The sequence below is a fragment of the Accipiter gentilis genome, chromosome 3 (assembly GCF_929443795.1).
Source record: "Accipiter gentilis chromosome 3, bAccGen1.1, whole genome shotgun sequence".
Lineage (NCBI taxonomy): Eukaryota > Metazoa > Chordata > Aves > Accipitriformes > Accipitridae > Astur > Astur gentilis.
In genome coordinates this window covers 19,451,266-19,474,207 of record NC_064882.1, presented here as the reverse complement: position 1 = coordinate 19,474,207, position 22,942 = coordinate 19,451,266, and the positions used below count along the sequence as shown (strand labels likewise).

The following is a 22,942-nucleotide window of genomic DNA, read 5'->3' as shown; positions in this document are numbered from 1 at the left end:
GTGAGCTCAATGTGTGTTTTGTGTTGTATAGAGCTGTAGTTACTCATAGGTCTGATAAGGATGTGAATGCTCATAAATAAGTTGATTATAAAAGTAAAAAGTGACATCAGTTGGTGGCAATTCTTCTAGCAGATTATATGAAACGATAAGGATATCATGCTTCAGTTGAAGCAGAAATGCCTTAAAAGTGTGTTTGAAGATACTCCCAAATGTTCAAACAATAGGACTAACAACTTCCTTTCCCAAGGGATGATAACTATCAAAATACTCTTACAGTAAGGATGACTGATTAATGCTAGGAGTGAATTTGACCCAGAGATGCCATCATCTTCTGGAAATTCAAAACTTGGTATGTTTGATATGTTCAATTTTATTGTTACAGTTATTTTATAAATTTGGAAATGAAAAATTAAATTGTGCAGAACTCAATCATTCTTTAGCTAGTGTGTTTTACATATTTTGTTTACAAAGTGGTATAAAAATCAATATTATGATGTGTTTACCTATAAATAATTCACAATTCAATCACGCATTTTAAAGAACCTATTTATTTGTAATGATCTGACTATTTTATATTAAAAAGTTACGAACTTCATCTGCCTTTTCTTCTCTATAATATATTTGTATTGACCACAATTATGATTTAAAATTAAAAGTGAATAATAACATAAGAAGTAGGGTTAAAGGCATTGTCCATGTTAGGTATCACAGGATCCATGTGAGCTAGACTAATTCAAAGCACTTTGTTTTACTGTCAGGTTCCAGCTTTAACTTGTCTATCAGCCATTCTGGGCACTGGCACAGGGGGGACCAAGGCAAGCATGGGAGTTTGAGTAAGCAGCAGCAGGTGAGGAATGGGAGATAGTGCTGGAAAATTGTGGGAGAGGTTTGGATAAAATAATCCTTACTCTCCTTTTATACAGAATTGGTAGAGAAGACACCCTGACCCACCATGCAGGGTGGGTCTTCAGGGATGCTCAGTCCTTCCAACTGCTCAGATGTGACTTGGGAGCTGCTAAATGATGACTGCTCCCTTTGCCTGCCTTTATCCACAGCAGTGGGTATGGGCACACGTGCAGGCGCTGCTCCGGCAGCTGGTCCATTAACTTGCCACCCCTTCTGAAACACTGCTCCATTTCTTTGGTGCTGGATGCTTTGCGGCGCAAAAGGGCTTGCCTTTAAAAATTACCTAGTTAGAGCTTTATCAGAGGTTCTTCCATCATTTTTGCTGCCACCAATCAGTATTCCCCACTGCATGAGTCGTAGTAAGTACCAAATAATTTAATACTATCGTTGCAGGAATTGGTGTAGCTCTGAATAAATAAAAAGGCCTATAAGGTGAGTAAGCTTAGTTATTTATTTTCAGACAGGAGATTTTTCTCCCTAACCACGAAAACAAAGCCTTGAGAGTCCTGAATCAGCCTCCTGAGGTATCTTTCTCAAATAAGTAAAAATTAGGCCAAGCCCAAACAGCTGCTTCAATATGTAGGATGCTGGTACTGCAACTTAAGTAGAGCCTGCTGTAAAAGGCTGAGGTTTTCTCTACTAGCTACATTATTGACATGCTTCATGCTAACCTTTCAGTAAACATATTGTTGTAAAATCTCTGATTATCCCATCTCTGTTATATCTGTGAGGGTCTCTATTAACTCTGCAAAAGTAGGACGTCCTTCAGGTTTCTGAAAGGAAAAGCAGAGGATAAATTTATATTAGCAGATTGGTCAATTATAGTACCAGACTTTAGAAGATGGTTACAAGTATATATGAGCTACCACTTAAAAATTACATTTTATTTTATTAATACAGAAGAAAAGATCAAGTTTATCATTTGAGGGGAAAAAGTAATCTGTTCTTCATGACACCAGCAGCATGAGCACAGCCACTTTTCCAAGCATTCCTAAAATTTCTTTATATTTATTTCAATTCTGGACCAGAATTCCTATAGGATTTCTCCTCTGCAACGGGTCACTGGAAAGCCCTACCCCTCAGGAAACCATGATACTCAGGAATGTTTCTTGGGTTGTTGAAAAAGGATCTTCCCTGCTGTATCATTTGATGTACTGCAGCTCAGTATGGAACAAACTGCTGGCTGATAGCAGACAGAAGAGAGAACTTACTCCCCATTCTCTCTGTGCTGGCTGGCATCCCAATGGATGTTTGCAGTAAACAAGCAAGCTAGATGCAGTTTAGAGTTCAGTCTCTTAAGCTTTTTTTACTCAGGGTCTAAAAATTTCATGTAGAGTTAAAAGATGGGCAAGAAAGGAGAGGTACGATAAAGGAGACTATGGTAGCAACAACGTTCCCCAGCTAGTCTTGCTGTATGCCTGACTATTTATATGAAATCATTGCACACAAAGCTCTTCTGAAAGTACTTTTTATCTAAGAATTAAAGATTCATTTCCTGTAGACACTAGAGAAGGAGGGACCTTAAGGGATTACTCAGATGGAGAAGCTGATTAAATCAATGTTTGAATACCAATATAGAAAGAAATAGGTGCTGGAGAAATGGAGAAAGAATATCAAGTACTAAATCAGAGTGGAGAGGGTGAAAGGGATGCAGCCTAGGAGCTTTTTAGTGATGTACAGAGGTACTGATGTACACCTGAAAAATGGGGTTTAAAATCCACATTTAGTGGCCGTACCCGCTTTGCATATGAATGTGTTAAGGTTATCATTCAGAGCAGAGCTAGAGAAAGCTAGGCAAGATACAGAGGTGTGAAAAAGGTATTACATTTGACGCAGTAGAGAAGTGAGACAATAGTGGCATATTCAAAACCAGGGATGGTCTAGACCTATTGTACTGATGATGTGCTTTATATTTATTAGATGCAACAGTCAAGAGAAACAGAGGCTTGTAAACTTAGGTGTGATTTGTGAAAATCATAGTGAGAGATGCTGAGGATGTCACAGATGTGAAATAAGGATTTAATGCCTCAATTTTTTAAGGTTGCTTTTAGATCCACATTACAAATTAACAATAAAGTAATATCACAGGGGAAAAAAAGAGAAACAAACCTCATGCCAGCAGCTGTACATGACTTTGTACACAGTATGTGATGCCAAATATGGTCGATAAAGTCGGTTGCCCTGAGAAATCTCACGGACAACTTCAGAATTTGACTTACTTTCAAAAGGCATTTTGCCTTCTGTGAAAACTTCCCACATCAGTACACCTAGAAGTGAACGAAAATATTTAGGACAAAACAAAGAACCCCAAACCCACAAGCTATTTAACAACATTCAAAGAACAAAAAACACTCTTGACTTTTTGTGTATTGAAAAATGAGTGAAAATATGGGCAACCTGAGCTGAATGGAGACAACCAAAAACATTTTCAACTAATATAAATTCTGCTCTCTTTTAAGTCAGCTAAGGTGGTGGTCCATGAAATTGAGATGAATATACATATGGCTAATGGGGACTTACCAAGAATGCACATTTCAGTCAAAATCTAATTTTTAGGCACAGAGTCTTTCTATTGAAAAACATACTTGTTCAATATAGGCAAGATTTGAAGAATGGGAAGGACTAAAGCATAAGATATGTAGCATGAGTAAAAAGTTACACTAAATCACATCAGTAGTTTTAGGGAAGCCCAGTATGTTGCACATTCACCCAATCAACTCACCAAATGACCAGACATCTGATTTGCTGCTATATTTTTTGAAATGGAAGACTTCGGGAGATGACCATTTGATTGGAAACTTCGCACCTGAAGAGCTGATATATTCGTCATCGATGACATACCTAAAGAATGACAGGAAACAGCATACATTTGAATGATAGTTCAAGAGCAAGAAGTTCTGGAGACATTTCCACAGATGGTTTATAATTCCATAAAAATACAGAGTCAATTTAGAAACAAGGAAATGGTATCACTAGTTTAGTACAAAATGCACACAGATACCCACACTGGAAGCTATGTACTTAAAGAGATTTCTGTTTAAGTGAATGATTTGAATTGTTCATGAGAAGTATTTTGGAATAAAAGATTTTAATACCATCTCTAAGACTGACGAGATGGATGTTATTGTCATTGTCCGGGAATATATTGTTAGGACACAACCCTTCACTGTGGGCAGGAAAACCAGCAGCAGTAAATAATTATTGTCTCTTTTTAAGAGTCCACCTTTTCAACCACTTGTTGTACCCGAACACTACTGGTAGAGGACTACAATTCTAAACTGCCCAACTTCACAGATGTAATATGTGGCACATCATTACAGAAGCAACGCAGAAAGAAATGTTCACCACATACAAGACAACAGCTCTTGCAGTGCACTGGAAGAGTAATTTTCTTTGCCCAAGCTCATAGGAGCCAGCCTCCCAGATAAGATGAAATTATGTGCCCAATGCAAGCATTTATAGGCCAACATTTTAAAAGGCTGCTAGACTCACCCCTGTATACATACAAGCTCCGTGCACATTTTCCCAGTATTAATGTTCTTGAGCAGACGACAGATGCGCACTACACAACATTTGTTCTCACGGAAGGCATAAAGCATTGGCACCTTTTAAAGGAGGTCACATTAAGAGAAATCATCTCTTTTTCTCCCTTTCTTATTTTGGCGCAGGGACAGAAAGGTGAGAGGTTATTGGATAAGGAACATACTAAATACCAGTACAAAATACCCAGTAGTGGCAGTTGTGTGAGCTCTGAATAATCAGATTCTGTTCCTGTCACCTCTCCATGGTTTCCCGGGGAGAGTGAGTGCCTGTCCTAGAGCCACACCACTGGTCTCCACTTCTTGGCAACAGTGAGCCATTCAGGTCCATTATACTCAGGCTGGACCCTGACAGCCCCTTGGTCTCTCACGGTGTTTTCGGGTGCATTTGGATGAGTCCAGACCCCTGACACTGACCTTACCCTTTTGGGGAGCAGTGCGACCAGTGGGCACTGCCATGGTATAGGACAGCCTTTTGAGAAACAAGTATTCAGTTAGGAACCGCTGGGGTGTTGTAATCCTCAGGTTAGAAAGAGGAGGCAAAACCAAAGGGAAAGGTGAGGAGCGTGGCTGTGCTCATCTGATGACTTGCAGCCGCAGGGTGAACGTCGCCACCACCTCCTGCTCAGAGCCATGTGCTGCCTTTCAAGCTCATCTGCCTCCAAAGTGAGCCGATTCAGTCTACGAATCCAGCAGGAAAACCAGCCAGTAAAACACAGACGTGGAGAGCTTTGTACTGGGCTTGCAAGGGGAACGAAGGAAGGAGTGAGACAACCCCTTTGGGTAGCAGTCGGTCATTCGGTCACCTCAGCTGTAAAATATAGTACACCCTCTGGGGGAGGCCTGTGAGGGCAGAGCTACCTTCCTCTGGCCCGTGCTTGCCGGAGCGCGTTGTGCTCTCTTTCCCCATCTTTGGCTGGTCCTCTCATTAAGCAGAAAAACCACTTCCCTGCTAGAGCAGCGCACGTCGCGCTTCCTGCCTGCCCTGCCAGCCCTCCCGGCCTACTCAGCCGCCGCCGCCTCTAAAGGGCAGCACCAGCGCCCAGATCCGTCCCCAGGGACTTTCTGGCCTCCCGCTGCTCAAAAAAAAGTTGGGGAACTTGTTTCTTCGAGCTTCTGGCAGCCCTGCGCGCCCTGGGCATTTCTCTGTCCGTACACACTTCTGAAGTTTACCTGGCACTTTGTTCACCTGTCTGACCCTCACCAATAGCAAGAGAAGGCCACGACATCCAGTTCATGGTACAACAGTTAAACAACGTTATAATTTTCGTCAGAATTCAAAAATTGACCACAGTGGGATTCCCCAAACCGGCGAAGGAAGCGGTGAGGTTAACTCAAGGTCATGCTGCAGCTGACTGAAACTAGGTACTCACGAAACCTGCGCCAGCGGCCTCGTACCTTGCCATGCCGAAGTCGGATACTTTAACGATGTGCTCTGCGTTGACTAAACAGTTTCTTGCAGCCTGGGGAAAATGTGAGAAACATACCCGACATCTGTGCTAAAGCATTTTAAGAAAATACAACAGCTGATTATTTTTGTTTCAGCTCATACCGTTTATATTCTAAAAGGAGATGAGTGTCGCCCTCAAAAATATAAGTGAATTTCTGGCTCTGACTCTGTGAACATATTTCGCAACTGTGTAGTTACACAAACATAGCATATATCAGCTTAAATGCTCGTAGTATGAGTTGCAATATTTTTACATATTCTTGCATGGTGAAAGAAATTTTAGGCTGCAGAAGTCTAGTTATCCAACCAGGTATTTTCCTGACATTAGGAAAATGTCATTATGTAGCATTAGGACACTCAATGTGAATTTTTAAAAATGTTCTGTGACTTTTTCATTATAAAAATCAGGAACTCCTTGGAAATTTTCAAGATTTTACATTTCTTCAGGCAGCTAGGGAGGAGAGCAGGAAGATTCCCTCTCTGCATCCAAATGTGAGCATTGGAAAAAAAGCAGAGAGTAAAGAAACAAGCTCCTTTCCTATGATTCCCTGTCTATGAGGGATAGGGCAGAAAAGCCACCCAGATATCCCAGCATCAAGGTGAGGCAGTGGGGAGCAGAAAAAAAGTAGATAGAAAAAGATTTTGTTAAAAAAAAAAAAAAAATCCTAATTGTTGCTTACCTTTTGTATTGCTATGATTTTGGTTGTGTTGTGATCACTCCATAATACTCTCTTATTGGGATGTCCTAACACTAGCCTGCTCCATGCTAATATCCCAATTTTCTCTGACCTCTCAAGTGGTTTTTCCAGCTGGAAAAACTTCTCTCAAGTACTTTTTCCAGCTGTCCATGGACAAAAGAATAGATGAAAAGTTTTGGTTTACAGCCAGGAAAACACTGTTGGCTTATTAGATCCTCCAGGGCTGAAGTCTTACAGGACACATCAGTGTCCCATAAAATGCAGTGGCACGTTCTATACTGCCAATTTTTGTCAAGAACCTCAGAAAACCTATTGTACTTACTAAATCACGGTGAATAAAGCTATTTCTTTCCAGGTATTCCATCCCTTCGCACACATCCTGGCACATGCTCAGGAGCACGTCTCTGCTGAGTTTCCCTCGCCTTTGCTGAAGGTACTTGAGCAGGCAGCCGTTTTCCATGAATTCAGTCACAACGTAGAGAGGTTTGTGATGTGTGCACACTCCGTAAAGCTGGACCAGCTTTGGGTGGGAGAGTTTCCTGTTCAAAATTGCATTTTAGACAGGCTAGCATTTGTCTTTGGTCGGTAACTAGACCTTTGATTCTCATGATGGTTTTGAAAAATACTTTCAGTACTCAATAAACAGTGTTCAATTCATCTGGTCTCAGAGTTGTCCCACTATCTAGCACATTTCTGCCTGCAATTTCCTCCAAAAAGTTCACTCTTTGAATTCATCATTGTTCATCTGTTACATAAACACACTAAATTCAAAGCTTGATTCAAATGATGTGAAATGGAAAGGTCTAGTTATGCCTGACTTTCAGGCAGAGCACATGACCCTGCAAGGGTTTTTGTCTTCTGGGCTGTGCCAAGACCTGCTCTGGATATTTCCCTAATTTGCAAAATTAGCAGAAATGGTAATATAGTTTCTCAAAAGCTTTAGTTAGGTATGAGCCCTGCCAGTGGGCCTAGAAGCACTGAATTACGGATGAAAGAATAGTTGTAGGAGCACATTTATTTATCAGCACATTTACTCCTCATGGAGCTCCACAGCATAAAGCAGTGCACACTCTAAAGAAAGAGTCTGGCAATGAGCACAGCAAGCATCTGCATCAGTCCAATTCAGATCTTTCTATCAGCCTTTTTGTCCTGCACATCCACCATTCCCATCAAACTGGTCTGTTTTAAATGGAATTAGGCTATATTTATTTCTTGATCATCTCAATGTCAACTGCCAAGTGTAATACCTTTTGTACTTACATCATTACTTTGGCCTCCTCGATGAAATCATCTTCAGACATTGCACCTTCATTGATGGTTTTGATGGCAACCTTGATGGTTGCTTTCCATTTACCGAGCTGAACAACTCCAAACTGCCCACGACCAAGTTCTTTCATGAATGTCAGTTCAGATGGGTTTAATTCCCACTCCTCTAAAAAAGCAACCCGATATGTTACAATAATCAGGCCAGCTTTCCTAAACCGTGCTCCAGGAGACATGCCTTGCTATTTGCAGTTAGTGAATGGATTGAAACAGCACGATTGTTCATCAGCTATAGCATGAGTTTTAAATACCTGAAAATTTCCACATGTTCATATATGTTTATATGTGAAAGTTATTTTACAGCTTGTAGAATGTGATTAGTGTTTAAATTGCTTAATGTACGAATGTCTGAGGCTTAAGGATAAGGTAAGTGTTTAGCTTTGATTGCATATGAGAACTTTTCTGTCATTATCATATGTGATGTTTTTAACTCTGAACCAGTTCCAGACGGATAGCATAGCTACAGAAATAGTTACTGTGTGCCTCTATTGTAATAACCACAATAGTTCTACCCTTCAGAAATATTAAGCCTTGAGATTCATGGGAACATGAAAGATACTCAATTTTAGAGGTTCCTATTATTGGCCAGATGATATGAAATTCCTGATCTATATACATAAAAATGGCATTTATTGCTTGTTTTCTGTAATACTATATAAGATTCCATTCTTATTTCTAAAACTTGCAGAACTGACAAAGAAAATCTTCCCCATAAATAATATTAATTTATAAGCATTTAAATAAATCAAATAGACTTTGAAAAGCTAGTAAATGTATATTTGAGTCTTAGGCCCACTTAGAAAAGTCCAGACAGTTCTGTGAAATGCACTGGTGATTGTAACAGAAGCACAAGAGTCACTGAACAGGACTCGAGTCAGGCATCTCATTTGGTACTGACACCTTACCTGGAAATGCGTGTCTGTTTCTGGTGAATATGCAGCTGTTTATGTGTTTCTTATTACCAGGAAATTTTATGGATACAACTTAATTATTAGCTGGGTGAATGCGATCTAAATTCTTGCCTAGGCAGATAACCAAATCTGCACCAAAAGAAGATAAAAAATTTACCATAACTCAATGCTGCTGTTGCTGATGAAGAACATGCAGCTGATCCAACTGGATGTCGGAGGCGAGTGATAAGACCTGTAGGGGACAAAGCAACAATATTCTGTTGACCACTTACTCCATTTTATATGCTGTATCATACCTATTCTCAAACAAAAATATTTGGAATCTGATGTACATTTCTTATTTCTTGAAGTTACTTTTCCTTACAGCTTGTTCAGATAAAATGCTACAGTGAGAAGAAATGGAGGAAGACTATTCTATAGGGCCCTGACTACAGAAGTATCTATACTTTCATACAACCAAAAGTGATACTCTTGTTTGTTTGTACGATGTTAGTGATCTTAAATAAAGGAGTACTACAATACTATATCACCCACCTAAGCGGTCTCTTCCAGCATGATTTCTCAGGATTGTTTCCCATTGCAAGAAATGTTTTTGTGTCTATCATTCATTTTCTTTGAATTCATGAGCCAACACTACCAGTGAGTACATCGCTCACCAAGGACTCCCTGCGTTAGTTCATTCTTTGGTTACTTTCAGGTCCTTTTCTACTTCATTTGTTTCCTACAATTGTCCTCCATGTCCATTCCCATGTCTTCCTTCCTCACTAGTGTGAGGGATCTCTGTGTGTTTTCCCATCTCCACTCATTCAGGGTAAAAACATTTTATACTGTATTAAAATAATGGGCAGAACCAAGGTGAAGGGTATTTTTTAATGGTAAAAATTATAAAAGGCTGCCGTCAGTCAACAATTAGAAGTGGCTAATTCTAGTAGGCTGCAAACCAGTGTTAGAGAGTCCTTGTGCTCCCTATTGTGCCTTGGATTGTTTGTAGGGTGGCGGGTTTTTTTGCCAAAATCAGTAGAACGCTGCCTGCTGATGCACAACATAGCTCCTGCTTTCATTAAATTGCATGCATGCAAGTCCTGTTGTAGACAAGGCAACAATTAAGACCAAATTTCATACAAGACCCATTCAGTCAAATATGAACATGTAGATGAGTTTGACAGTTTCACTTCCTCCATGGTATATGTGCACTACAGCTATGCCTTTGGCAGAAAGGATCATGTGATATTTGAATTCATTAGCAATAGAAAAACTTCAGTCTCTTTTTGTAAGGAAAGTACTAAGGAAGAGTGATTTCCAATCTCTCAAAGTCCTGAGGAGCTTCAAATCATCAGCCGTAAAACCTTATCAGCTTGTATGCATTACCTGCAGCATTGTGTTGATGATACTCGATGAGTTCAGGAACAGATGAAAAGAGATAGTTCTCTGCTACATAATATTGTCCCGAGTGATTTTTCTTAATTTGATAATGTCGAATATCTCCACTATGACTTCTGAAATCAACAAAGGATTATAGTTTTAGTAAAAGTAATTTATACTATAAATCTGATTAAGTTTCACTTTGAAAGAAAGCACAGAAAAATCTGAAAATTTGGGGTACAATTCTCAACTTAAAATGGCTGTGTGTAGCTGGGATAATGTTTCAGGAAAAAAAAACCCAAACTCCTTGAATGGATCTTTCTTCCAGCTTTGGGAGATACTGCACAATGGTTTTTATTGCACAAGTATTTACTCCTGTAACATTGCATCCATAAGAAATAGCCGTAGCGTTTAATGGATGTTCCTCCTAATTCATCACTTACTTGAATCTAAGCTTTTAAAATTAAAACGCTCTTCGTTACCTGAGTTTCCCCAAAAAAGTTAAAAACATATTCACGTACAATGTGAGATTAAATTTTCTGTTCTGCTTCTCCAAAGCCTCATCATTGGAGCTTTTTTTTTTTTAATACATTTGCTTTTCTGTATTTCTCCACATTATCTGTCTGCCTTGCTTTCTGTATATTTTGCTGCCCATCTACCCCTGCTTTCTGTGAGACTCAAAATGAAGAAGTTAAGTTTGCACTTCAGGCTGGGGGTGGCTGCTGAAGGTTGGTACCCTACCGCAATCGTGGGCCTGTGCCCAGCACAGGAGTGGTGGGGAGGGCTTGCCCACCTTTCTGAGGAGGGGAGGGAGGGAGGGAGGAAGAGGGTGGTGGTAGCAGTGATGCTTTTGCCTTGCTTCTCTCACCTCTGGCTTGCTCTAAGAAGGCAAGAAGGAAAGCAGATGCTGCTGATGCAGGAGGATGTAGGAGGGCTGAGGGAGGGGGATATAAGGCAGCTTGGGATGGCATAAGTCAGTGCTGTAGGTGATTGCTACTGGTGTGGGGGAAAAGCGAGTCCTGTGGCAGTCTGCTGGCAAAAGAAGTAAGACTGCACAGTGAGGAGGTGAGGTGATGTTAGGAGAAAAACAGGAGACATTTGGGGACAGCAGAGTCTGGGATGAATTTACAGTGCGCAGAGCCTGCAGAGAAGGGAAGCGGTTTGGTGCGGCGGCCAAAGGCTGTGGCGGTGTGGTGTGGTAGCCATGGCACTTCATGTAGAAAGAGAGACAAGAAGATGCGAATGTAAGGTCTTATTGCCTCCATTACGTGGATGGGATGCGTGGCTTTCACAGCAGATTATCTGAGGAGGATTTCAATGAGTGCAGTTAATCTTGTCTTGGCAGGACATTTGCACCCTGGCTCCCAGCTCCACTGCCCACTGTCATCTTTTCAGCACACATTGCAATTAACTCTGCATGAACAGCACTGCAGTGGTGCCCTGCTCTTGTGCACTGCATGTCCAACCTACCCGCTTATCCTGAGGAGCCTGCAGGAAGCTTTTCCATCACCTCTTGATACAAACCCTAAACCATTCAGAGCAACTCACCCTTTCGCCCGTGAATACATGGACAGCGTAAGAAGTCCCTGTTGGCTTGAATCTCTGACAACAAATGAGCCTTCTTTGGACTGAAAAGAAATCCAAATAGAGTTATTTTCTGCTTTTGAGCTTGCATAATCCTCCATCAAGATAGGACTCGCAGCTGATTACAAAGTTCTGTGGGATACCTATGACTATTTGGGAGGGGGATAAAGCAGTGAAGAATGGGAATTGATAGCCAGGTACATAGCAGAGCAAAATTACCCAAGGGAAAATACTAAGTGCCAGGCAGTTTCTTGGAGTTAAATAATTTAGGTGCATTATAGTCTTCAGTGTGAAGTAGTGAAAATGCTTTGATTTATTAAAAAATCAAATTGTACAAATCCCTAGAAAAAAAATACTATGAAACAGTTCTATCTGAGATGTTCTTCTCTGGTCTGTCTTGTCTAAGCCTTGTGTTAGTCCTTGAGCAAAGACATAATAAGTTTAACTGAGTTAGGCACTTTGGTAAACTGATAGGGAAGAGAACGCAGTACAGATTGTTTGCTCTATACATAAGAAAGACGCAGGGGTTTTGTTAAGCTCTGCTAACCTCACTAATTTACTCGCTACATGGATTTCAGTCTTCAATATTTCATATAAATGATGAGCACAGTAAACTGCATGTAATTTGATTTATCTAGTATGGAAAATCTACCTAGAATTTGCTAGGGCTACAATTTAAAACTCTGTGAAGTCTGGATAGTCTGCACTGTATGCTTACCCCAGAAAGCCTTTTTATTTTAAAGTACTTTCTCTCTTACTGTGTACCAAACAGATTTGGATTTGATTATGGTAACACTCTTGATGTGTCTACTGATAGACCTTGCTAGATATCGTTAGCTCTCTATATAAACTCAGTTACCTTCTGGCGCAAGAGAAGTTCTGCCTGGCTTCTATTTATGTTTTTGCAGTACCACCTGCAACAAGGAGACAACATATCCTTTAATTTCAGCCAGTAAAAATTGCTTGGCCTGTTTCACAAAAGTAACCCATCTTAATAGTTACACTATTCCCAGTCCAAAAACCTGAATAGAACTATTGTTGTATATAAAAGTCTCTTGATTTAGAGTGACTTTATTAGACCACTGTAAACGTGACAACTTTTTTCCTCATTCACTGTGATTAAATATGAGTTCAAACAAAAGAAAGACCAGGAAACAGTTACATCAAACTGTGATGAAATTTACAGTCCCCGATGCTGTGTCAAGCCTCTCTTCTCTAGAATTTTGCAGAATTTTACTCTTCTCTCCAGTAAACTAGGTTGAAGTAATTGGAATTAGCATCTATTCAATTAATTACATGTTCACAACAGGAAAAGATCAGAATATAAAAACATTATGTAGTAAGCCTACAGAAATAGGAAACATCTAGATTCTGACATTATGCTTTATGAAAATGAATGTTGTTGAAGTGCTCAGTGTTTGTAACTTCACATTACACTCTCTGAGCAAATATTTCCAAATCAAAATGGTTAATTCATTCTAAGACTAATGTTTTGTAACAAAAAAAGAGAGCTTTCAATAAACCCCTGTTCACGTCTAATAAAGATTGAAGGATCAAGCACTGAAATGTGTTGCTGCAATCCATTTTTTTTAAAAGAAAGCACAATTATAATTTTCAAGGGTACTTACTCATATGTTTCTAAATTACTTTTCTTGTTCTCGGTAACATAGTTGCTGGGAATTAGACCTTCATTCCTGAAACAACATTTGGGGATAATGTTATAGTATGGTGTAAAATATTAATGGGATTCAGATATACCTCTTCCTTTTGTTGAATTACAAAGGTTCCTTATGCTATTGGCTATGTCATTAGATACTGAATCCCAATGTAGGAATTGAAGAGAAGTCTGAGTTCTTTCATCCCAGGCACAATCTTTCTGTCCCACAACTGTGGATGGCTACTGAAATTAACAAGTCAGCTGGGGTAGGCATTTATGGAGTGCTGAGAGCAGCATGTTAATGACAATTCTCAAGTCAAATCAAAAGCAAATTTAGAAAAAAAATATATTTCTTCTGATTCAGAAGCCAGCCTCTTCATTTCTGGCTTATACAAAGCTTTTATATGAAGAAGCATAAAGCGTGTGCTTGCATGTATATACAAAATAATAATCAGTGTACTCTCGCTGCAAATATGAGCTAAGAAAAAGCATTTTAAAGTATTTAAAGGTGAAATCTGAATGAAAAGGGGACAGTTATTATATAGCATATAACCGTTCCCAACATCAGAGTACAGGATACACTGAAGAAAATGCAAAGAAGAAAGGGAAATTACATGAAACAAACATAAACGTGGAAAGGATCATAACTGAAGTTGTCTAGCTCTCTAAAGCATCCAGGAATTTTGGATCAGGTATTTTGTTTCAGGCACGTGTCTTAATAATCTCTGTGGTCTTTATGAAGTGTTTGCACATATACGCTGCATTGAAAAGCACTTGAAGTATGGAAAGCTGGATTTGCACATGGCTCAGAGCCCAGTAATTCACATGGTCCTCAAATGCCTTTATGTTGCTCAGGAGATTACTGAGTCTAGGACTTAACTCTGAATTCCAAGCAGATTCTAGATTCCCCACCCATTTCTGGGGTGCCAAACGCTGCTGCAAGCCTGCCCAGTCAGTACACATGCCTCATGAACGCTTTCAAACCTGCCCCTAAAATGTCACATGTGTCTCATTCTCTCTGCCTGCTTTCACAGGGGTTGTTTTAGGCTTTTTTTTTTTTTTTTTTTCTGTGTAGGGAGATTGAAAGAGATGCCCGCTCTCTTACCCATGTTGGTCTCTTGCCTTCCACCAGTGGGGATCATACTGTTCAAGGATAATGTATTCTTCTGACTTCTTGAGTGGTAAATCTGAGGGTCCTCTAGCAATAAAGTCATAGAGTGCAATAACTCTGGGTTTTTTTGTGTAGTCTTCCAAGACCCCGGCAGGTAGAGGAGGTAATGGCTTGTTCTTTAACTGCAATTGCCTCTTACGCTAGTGAAAAACAAGTATCTTTCATAATTAGTCTTTTCTCCCTACTATTGCTTGCTTAATTCCCCCACTATTACACCATGTCAGTAACTAAAAGGAACTCATTGTGGTCATTACTTCCCCTTGTAAAGCACTAACACCTCATCACTTGTAAAATAGCAAGACTTACATTTGAGCAGTTTGATGTAGAAACCAAAATTATAATGGAAAGTATGGTGAAAAATAAACAAGCCATCTACCTAATCTACATGGTACGAGTGCTGGGACAACTCCTCAGCTGGTGTAAAAGCAGAGCAGCATTGAAATCAGTGGAGTTACAATGTCTAAAATTCGGCCATTTAACCAGAGAATTAACATGGAGGGTGCTGCAGATTTTCTTAGCAAATCAGCAGGAACATAATAATTTTCTTTTGCATCAGGTTAGGTTCTAGCTTTGCACTTAGTTATGCTTTGAAAACTCAAGATTAATTCAACTTAGATATAGTAAAACTGAGATGGACATTTCACATGCTGGCTGAGCAAGGTGATGTTGCATCTGCCCAACAGGGCAGTCCCACCCTTCCCATCTCCATCACCCAAATCCAAAAGTGGGAGAAGGAACCACCTTGTCCATGACAGCAAGCCTGGGAAATCTCACTGTGACCCTGTATTTACATCACTATGAATCTCTGGATGCCTCTACTCTGTAGTTTTTATGCAATGAAGAGCCTTCCATGCTCAAGAGCTAGTTACTCCTCTGCTCGTTCTGCTACTGAGCCACTGTATGGCACATCACCCCAATTCTCTCTTTCCGCCTGCCAAAACATTACTTACCCTGCACTTCTGAGTGGATGCATAGGAAACACCTAATTGTGAGGCCGAGTACTGAGTCATGAGGCCAGTATCAGGGTCCAGGTTCATTTTTGTTCTCATTGCTCTGATTTTGAAAAACATGAAGTATTTGTGTGAATACATACCTACAAATATTCACATAAGAACATTCATGGATATATATGCCTGCCTTCATTAGGGTTATGCAGGTTAGAGTGTCTTGAAACTTCTGTATAATTAGCAGTTCTACTGAAAACAGATTTTAGGAAGTCCTTTATGTGTAGATATTTAATTAATTGCTGAAAAGCTTAAGAATTTCACATACCTTTTTTGCACTGCGCAGCAGCAGCAGCAGCAGCAGAAAACAGACTGGATGGTGTGATCTGTGAACAAGAACATTTTCCATATTTGCAGTGTTCCTGTTTGTTCGTTCACAAAACTTACAGAACTAAGGACTACTGTATGTGCTTAGCCCCATTCTTAGCTCTCTGAGATATCTAGCAAATCATTAAGGCTGAATTTGCAGCCACCAAAGACAGCAGAGCTTTCCTACCACCCTACCTATTTGTTCTCACTGTCTCCTTTACAACGTCTTAGCAATTATGAGGCATGTGATGAGTTAAACCAGCTCGCTCAATCAGCAAAAATAAAGAAAGAGATCTTGTCAGCCAGATCAGTACCAATCTGACTGATCACACCACTCTATACAAGCTCTAACCAGTGCAATGAAGGGGATGAGAACATCGTCAGGGACAGGAGGTGGAGAACTGTACCTTTCAGCACTGACATAATTTTTAGGTCATTCAAGCTAAATATAAAACCACACTTGCATGACAAGCTTTTTCTTATTGTGAGGTTTATTAAAGGCGACACACTACATTCAGTTCTCTGAATTAATACTGATTTTCCAGTTTTCGTTGCAGCCATTAATATAATATACGCATTAGCCCAGGTTTAAAGTGCTAACAAAAGATGTACTTTACACTTACGTGCCAAGTGGTTGATAATCCTGAGAAAAATATATTGGACACATCATCACATACATCATACATTTAGAGAGAAATCAATCCAATATATCTTGCATGAGCAGCAGAGAGGATGTGGTATTAAATAGGTCGGAAGGCATTAAGATTTGAACAAGGTAAATAAATGGTTGACATCCGCTCTGGTCCACTTCTACTCGGGCCGAGACCTACTTTCTCCAATTTGTGCTCCCATGGCAGTTTGAGCCAAGCTGCGGCAGCTACAGTCCCGTCCGCTTTCCCTCCGCACTCTTGTTCATCTCATCTCCAACTGAGCGAGACAGGATGCTAAACCGGCAGGGAATCGCACTCTGCTGGGTCGGCTCCCTGAACCGTCTCACCATCAAGCATCAATCACTGGTGAGCAGGTGGGAGGGCAGCAGCACCAGCGTGACGGGCTCAGGCTCTCGGGTGCAAAGTACGGTCTCTTAGGAAGCATGAGAGACAGGCATGTAAAGGCAAGGCTCCCCTCACATTCAGCTGCACTGACGGAAAATAAACTTTATATCCCACTCCACTGTGTCCTATTTTTCTCTGCCACAGAGGTCATAGTATGAAAAGAGGCCTTAGGAAGTTATTTGAAATAGGCTTCCTGAGGTCTCGGTTTTTTACGGCTTTGTATTTCACATGGTATTTCTTTGTACAGTCCCACCAGTCCCTTCCGCTTCATTTGTTTTTCCCTCATGGCATTCTGGCTTGTTGATCCTAATGACCTAATCCAGCCTGGAATAAATAGGATGTCCCTTCTGCTGTCCTGTGAAACTTTTTGCCAATGCCTGTTACCAACGTTTCAGCCAAGTGTGCTGAGAGCATGCATCCTAGCACTCAAAACATTAAGCAACCTTACTACACAATGAAAATGTAATTATTTTCTCTATGAAGGTACATAATTTAGCAAACCTTGTACTAATAGAAGCAGAGAGAATGACAGAATGATAAGACCAAAAGTAGTGCTTAGTAGGAAGAGACCCGTCTCATAAGTGTTTTGGTTAGACTATTTATCTTGAAAGTCATGAGGCAATTTCCCTTAGACTGTTGCATCCTGTGAAGAACCTATCATGTGGGAAGCTGGCGAGCCTACATTAATCAGAAGACACTATCAACTGTTTGATAAAAGTTTCCACGGACAGCTATGCAAAATGCAGCAATTACAAATACACAAGCCAGCTGACACAGACAACTTTCCTTAAAGAAACCAGGCTGTAAAGATATGGGCAATGCAATTTATTTGCTGCATGATTTTCCAGTGTAAATTGAATTGTCCCTCAGCTGTTTAAAACTGTGTTTCATAAACGGTGAACACCATGGGTGAAAAAATTCTTGGGTTTCTTTTACTTCAGCCAGTGTCATGAAATTTAATCAATGTTTATAAAGTATTTAGTGATGCGCGAAAGGGAATATGACATTTGAAAGTTGGCCTGTTTCTTCTGATTAAACCATACAGTCTAATTAAACATATTATTCCTCATCAGATAATTTAGTCTCCTTATAGAACACTTACCAGAAATACTTAGAAGCAGCACTGCGGCGTTTCAATGTAACGCTAGAATGATCTTCTAATAAGATTTTAAAGATTCGGCTGTTACCACAAAAGTGAAGGGTTCAGGCTAATGTTATGGACATGTAATTCTGTCTTGCTTTTCTTTTTGAGCCCAGCGATTTGAACAAACTTATAGTGTAAGCTCAGGAATCCTTTTTGCCTTCAGTGGATTTCGGACTTGCTCTGTTAATAGATGACTTTTGTGCTTGACACACATCCCCCCTTTTACTGTGCTGAAAGCAATTAGCAATAAATGAATGTATGTGATGTTTTTAAAAATATCCCAAGCATATACAATATTAAATATTTCATTCCTTGTCCTGTCCGTAAAACCACAGAAAAGGTATAGGTTAAAGCTGTAATTATGATGCTTCCTGGGACATGTGCTTGATCTGGTGAGTGGTTTTTCCAAGGGTAGAGTGTCTAACCCATTAAAGATCACAAAACATGACCAAGTTCTGCAGGCTAAAAGTTAAGGCTCAGATTAGAGTAAGGCCATGGGCCAGATAAGCCTGTGCTGAGCTGAACTGCTGGGTCCAGAGGAGCAGCACAAACTTTGCACAGTTCTGCCAAATTTGCTTCGCTTCATTCTCCTTATTGGAGTATTTTAAGTGTCAAACCACAGCCTATCAATCCAGCAGGTATTTACCATCCTAAAGAGCAGCATTTCCTGCTCTTTGAAAACAAACCTATCTTTACACATCTGCTCTCGGCAACCTCACCGCTTCTGAAATTCTTTTGTCCATGCATTATTCCTAGAGCACTTGTGGAATGAATTCCGTAGAAATTAATACAAGCGTAAACTAATGCAGTGCAAACTGGTAATTTCTGTTCAGAAAGTTGTCAAGTCTGTCAGCAAACATTACCAAGGAACATAGACAGAGAAAGGCCTTCAGTTTTGCAGAGCTAAGTCCTGCTTTAGTTAAATTGAATTAAGTCAGGAAGTTTTGACCCGACGGATTGGAATTTCAGCATCTCAGGCAAAGACCTATGTATTGATCTATGCATTTTACATTCTCTCTAGTCATTGGTAAGCTTCTTGCACAACACTTTTTCCTCCCCTTGATTTAATTTATTTATTTTTTTTGATTCCTAACTCACTAACAGAAAGACCCAAAGCTGCTCTGTGATGCGGTTTTAGAAAGACTTGGCCAACACTGCAAATTGTGAAAGCTTTGATACGCTGAATGAATAATTTGATTAAACTGGCTCGCATCTCCACCTTCTGTAGCGGGCAAGGAAGATGTTTACACCGAGAGCTAGCTCCGGGTGCCACGGCGATGCTCGCTGCAGTGCTACAGGAAGACGGCATTTCCTGCCTGAAGCTTCTCACAGCTACACACACCATCCTGCGACTCAGGCTCTTCCTTCCTTTCTTTTTAATTCTATTCAACAGCCATCAGACAAACTAAGAAATAATAATAATTTTTAAAACCCTGCATTTTAATGCCCCCACCCCCAAAAAAGAAAAAACCCACCGCACTATCTTTTAAAATGCAAATAAATTGAAAATAGATTCTTAAAATTTAGTCATAATTTTAAATATTTCTTCTTGATTTTCCTTTCTGCTATGCCCTAACTCAAATCACTGAAATCAACGGAACTATTCTATCCGATTTCCCTCAGTTTTGGACCAAGGAGCTTTTCTTAAGCAAAACACTCTGGATTTGTCAAAGGGCGCTAGTCACATACATGTTAGCAGGCCTTGACTCCCTGGTCCCTAACTCAAGTAACCACGCTGAAGAGTTCATAACTTAAAAATTAGTTAGTGATGGTATCAGTGAGAGTTGTGCTTCAGCAAGGAAGTCACACTTTGGATTCCGTATTTTGAAGAGAACAGAGACACCAATAAGATTTACCACATTAGGAATGACAGACTGCTTGGACAGGACACAGGAAAGAAATACAGACTAACAGAAAGAACTATTCCATAATTTTTAACAATAAATTATTTTTTAAGTCTGTTAAAATAAAGTGCTTATGGATCTATCATTATTTTCGTGTCCCACTTTTCTGTTTCCTACCTAACCAAAAGTTTTCCCCAAAATTCCAGAAAAAGTGGTCAAATCTCACTTCTTTTAAACCTACAGGAAGGAAGGTTTCTCCAGCATTCACAGCCCAACTAGACCTTTCAGCCCACATTTCCCCGAGTTCTATCAAAACACATTTGGCTTTGATCCTCAGGGTAAGTTATCATGGACCAATTAAAGTCAATATCTTAAAACCTAGGTTTAAATCAAACAAGATGAGTATTTGAGTTGTTGAATATAGAATATGCTGAATCTTCCTTCTTCAGTTGTGTGAAGAATTTAATTTCTCCAATTTCTGATGAAAACTTGCAACCTCAGATGAAGTTCAGCCAATTCTACAAATAATTTAACACAGGAACAAAAAAAAAAAAAAAAAAAAAAAAAAAGTAGCCCGTTCCACTGATTATGGTTTTTTCTTTCTGGAAATTACTATATTAGAAAGAAGACACTTGTTTTTAAAGTAGTGTCGTGTTATCTCCCTGGTGACAGGTTAACAAATATGAATCCCAACACTAGCACAGTGCCATGATAGCCTATTAAATTATGATGCCCAAAATTAGCATGCACAGTTTTGAAACAAGAAAAGATATCATGGCAAGAGAAGCATGTCAATGAGGTGGAAATACTAGGAAACTGGTGTGGAAGCCAGCCTGACAAATACTCAGCCTAAAAATTTGCAGCTGACATTTTGATAACCAGCTTAGAGGCCTGAAAACAAATTTATCTGTGCACAACAGAGCAGATGGGATGCTAGAGGAAGAAGAAAAAAGATTGGTGAACTGTCAGGAACAGCCATTTGCTTGAGAACCTGAAAGATAGTCCTACAAAAACAGAGAAGGCATAGTGAAAACACACAAGTCCTTTGAGATGGTCCATTGCTGCCAATAACTGACCTGATAAAGTTCCACAACACCCAGCAGTATGCTTTGGGTTGATAACATTGTCTGTGTAGGTGGCCAATTCACCCACCTTTATATCTGCAATATTCCTCCTATCTTCAGTTATAACTCTGATTTGCAGCCTTGGGCAAGTAGTATCAAAGATAAAAGCAACAAGTTTGAGATTAATTTTTATAACTTGCATTTTATCATTCTATTATTTCATAGGTTTCTTGGCTTGAGTTTCTTTTCTGATTCACTGTTTCTCAAAGTACTATTAATTTTGAAAGTGCTGTAGTCCATGTCCTAAGACTTGCAGTCTTCTAAAATGTTTTACAAGAAGCTCTTGCTCTTGCAGTGGGGCAGCAGATTAACTGTGTTCAGCACTACAAACTTAGCTTCACCCATCAAACCCAGATCTTTACTGTAACACATGGTATGCCTCCTGATCTGGTATGTCTGTCAGTTTTCAACAGTACTAGAAAAAAAATCAATGATCTAGCAGAAAGTCACAGTACATTTTGCTTCTAAAAATACTTTAAAAGCCAAGCTTTCCATGTTTCACATGTGCAAGCTGAGGCTTTCTGTCTTTCCTGCAAGTTAATTCTGCTCTGGAGAAAAGACAGCTCTAGTTCTACCAAACTTTGTACTCATGTCTATGCTGTGCATACTTTTAAGGACAGTATGTGGGAATATCTCCCTATCTGTATGTAGAAGTAGTTACTTTGCTGAATCCATCATACAATGGATTCGTATTTGTGCAGTAATTTTGAAAGTCAAGACAAGCAGTCTGAACAGAGATCACCTGAGCAGTGCAAGAGAAAGCTGGTTGCTATTTTTATGGCAATATTTAAATAGCTCATTTGCCAAATACACTACTACTGCACAAAACAAAACTCCAAGATCAAAATATGCAGCCCAGTTTACTTACAGGTAGAAAGAATCATGTCTGGTTGTCCGCTTATATTCAATTGGAAATGCAAACCTCTCTTCATCAGTTGTGCCAGAAAAAGAGCCCTAGCTGAGCTCTTCACTCTAATATGAAACATGGCAAACCACAAAAACTGCTTGACCCCACCTACTTACCTTTTTTTAAAAAAAAAAAAAAAAAAGCCCCAGACAGATTAGATCCTAATCTCACTATTGTTTAAAGAAAAAAGTAAAAAAAGTCTGCTTTCTAGTATCAAACACACATTTTACAGAAAAAAATTACTGAACTGTAATCAGTAGGGCTAAGCATTTCTTAAAAAAAAAAAAAAAAAGGAAAAAAGTACAACAGATGCAAATCATAGCATTTGGTTCTGTTTATCTGAATTTTTGACCCCAACATTTGAAAAAACTCAGTTATAATAAAAAGGGGAAGAAGGACTGAAGCTGCTTAAGGATGAGTGATCTCATCTAGAAGAAATGATGGTGCAACATTTCAACTTGCCTTTGAAAACATCAGGAGAGCCAGCAAGAGAACTGCCTCCAGAGCAGTTCTGATCCTTTCCAAAATTAGCCATCTAAGGCTACATTCAATAAAAAAAAAAAAAAAAAAAAAAAAGCATTCATCTAGAAACTAGATGCCTCTCAGTTTCTGACATCCTAAGTAAGTATCAAACCCAATAGCAGGTATGCAGAAATTATCCTCAGATACTGGGAAGAGGCAGGTGAAGGGGTCAAATTCAAAGCACCTACCCTGCTGAGGAAACTGCTGCCAAAAGTCCACATAGTTACGGTGTGTTTTATCATCCAAATTAATAACAAATATTTAATTATTGTAAAGAAACAGGCTTAAGGTTCATTGGAAACTATTAATCTCCTGATTTTCCTATGCTTCATTTGTGTTTTAAGGGAAACATTACTTATTACTGTAGAATTCTTCATGATATATTGTTGAAAGTGTTAGCAATGCCATACTTCGCAGGGTCTCCACTGAGAA

General features: G+C 39.5%; 1 protein-coding gene across 5 annotated transcripts; it reads right to left on the bottom strand.

Annotated features, from left to right (window-relative positions):
* Window positions 1-603: 603 nt before the first annotated feature.
* TXK (TXK tyrosine kinase) lies at window positions 604-22,073 on the bottom strand. 5 transcript variants are annotated; one of them, XM_049793864.1, is made up of 15 exons: window positions 21,034-22,073; window positions 15,874-15,931; window positions 15,552-15,654; window positions 14,536-14,741; window positions 13,402-13,467; window positions 12,633-12,687; window positions 11,738-11,817; window positions 10,196-10,323; window positions 8,985-9,059; window positions 7,854-8,025; window positions 6,916-7,132; window positions 5,844-5,908; window positions 3,629-3,747; window positions 3,126-3,173; window positions 604-1,679 (listed from the first exon to the last, which is right to left on the bottom strand). In XM_049793864.1, the coding sequence occupies exons 1-15, from the start codon at window positions 21,221-21,223 to the stop codon at window positions 1,672-1,674; spliced, it is 1,590 nt and encodes a 529-aa protein (XP_049649821.1). In that variant the 5' UTR covers window positions 21,224-22,073; the 3' UTR covers window positions 604-1,671. The 5 variants fall into 5 exon arrangements, with proteins under 5 accessions (XP_049649821.1, XP_049649803.1, XP_049649796.1 ...); XM_049793846.1 differs by having other exon boundaries at window positions 3,016-3,173; window positions 10,196-10,320; XM_049793839.1 differs by having other exon boundaries at window positions 3,016-3,173; window positions 21,034-22,072.
* Between the last annotated feature and the right edge of the window lie 869 nt (window positions 22,074-22,942).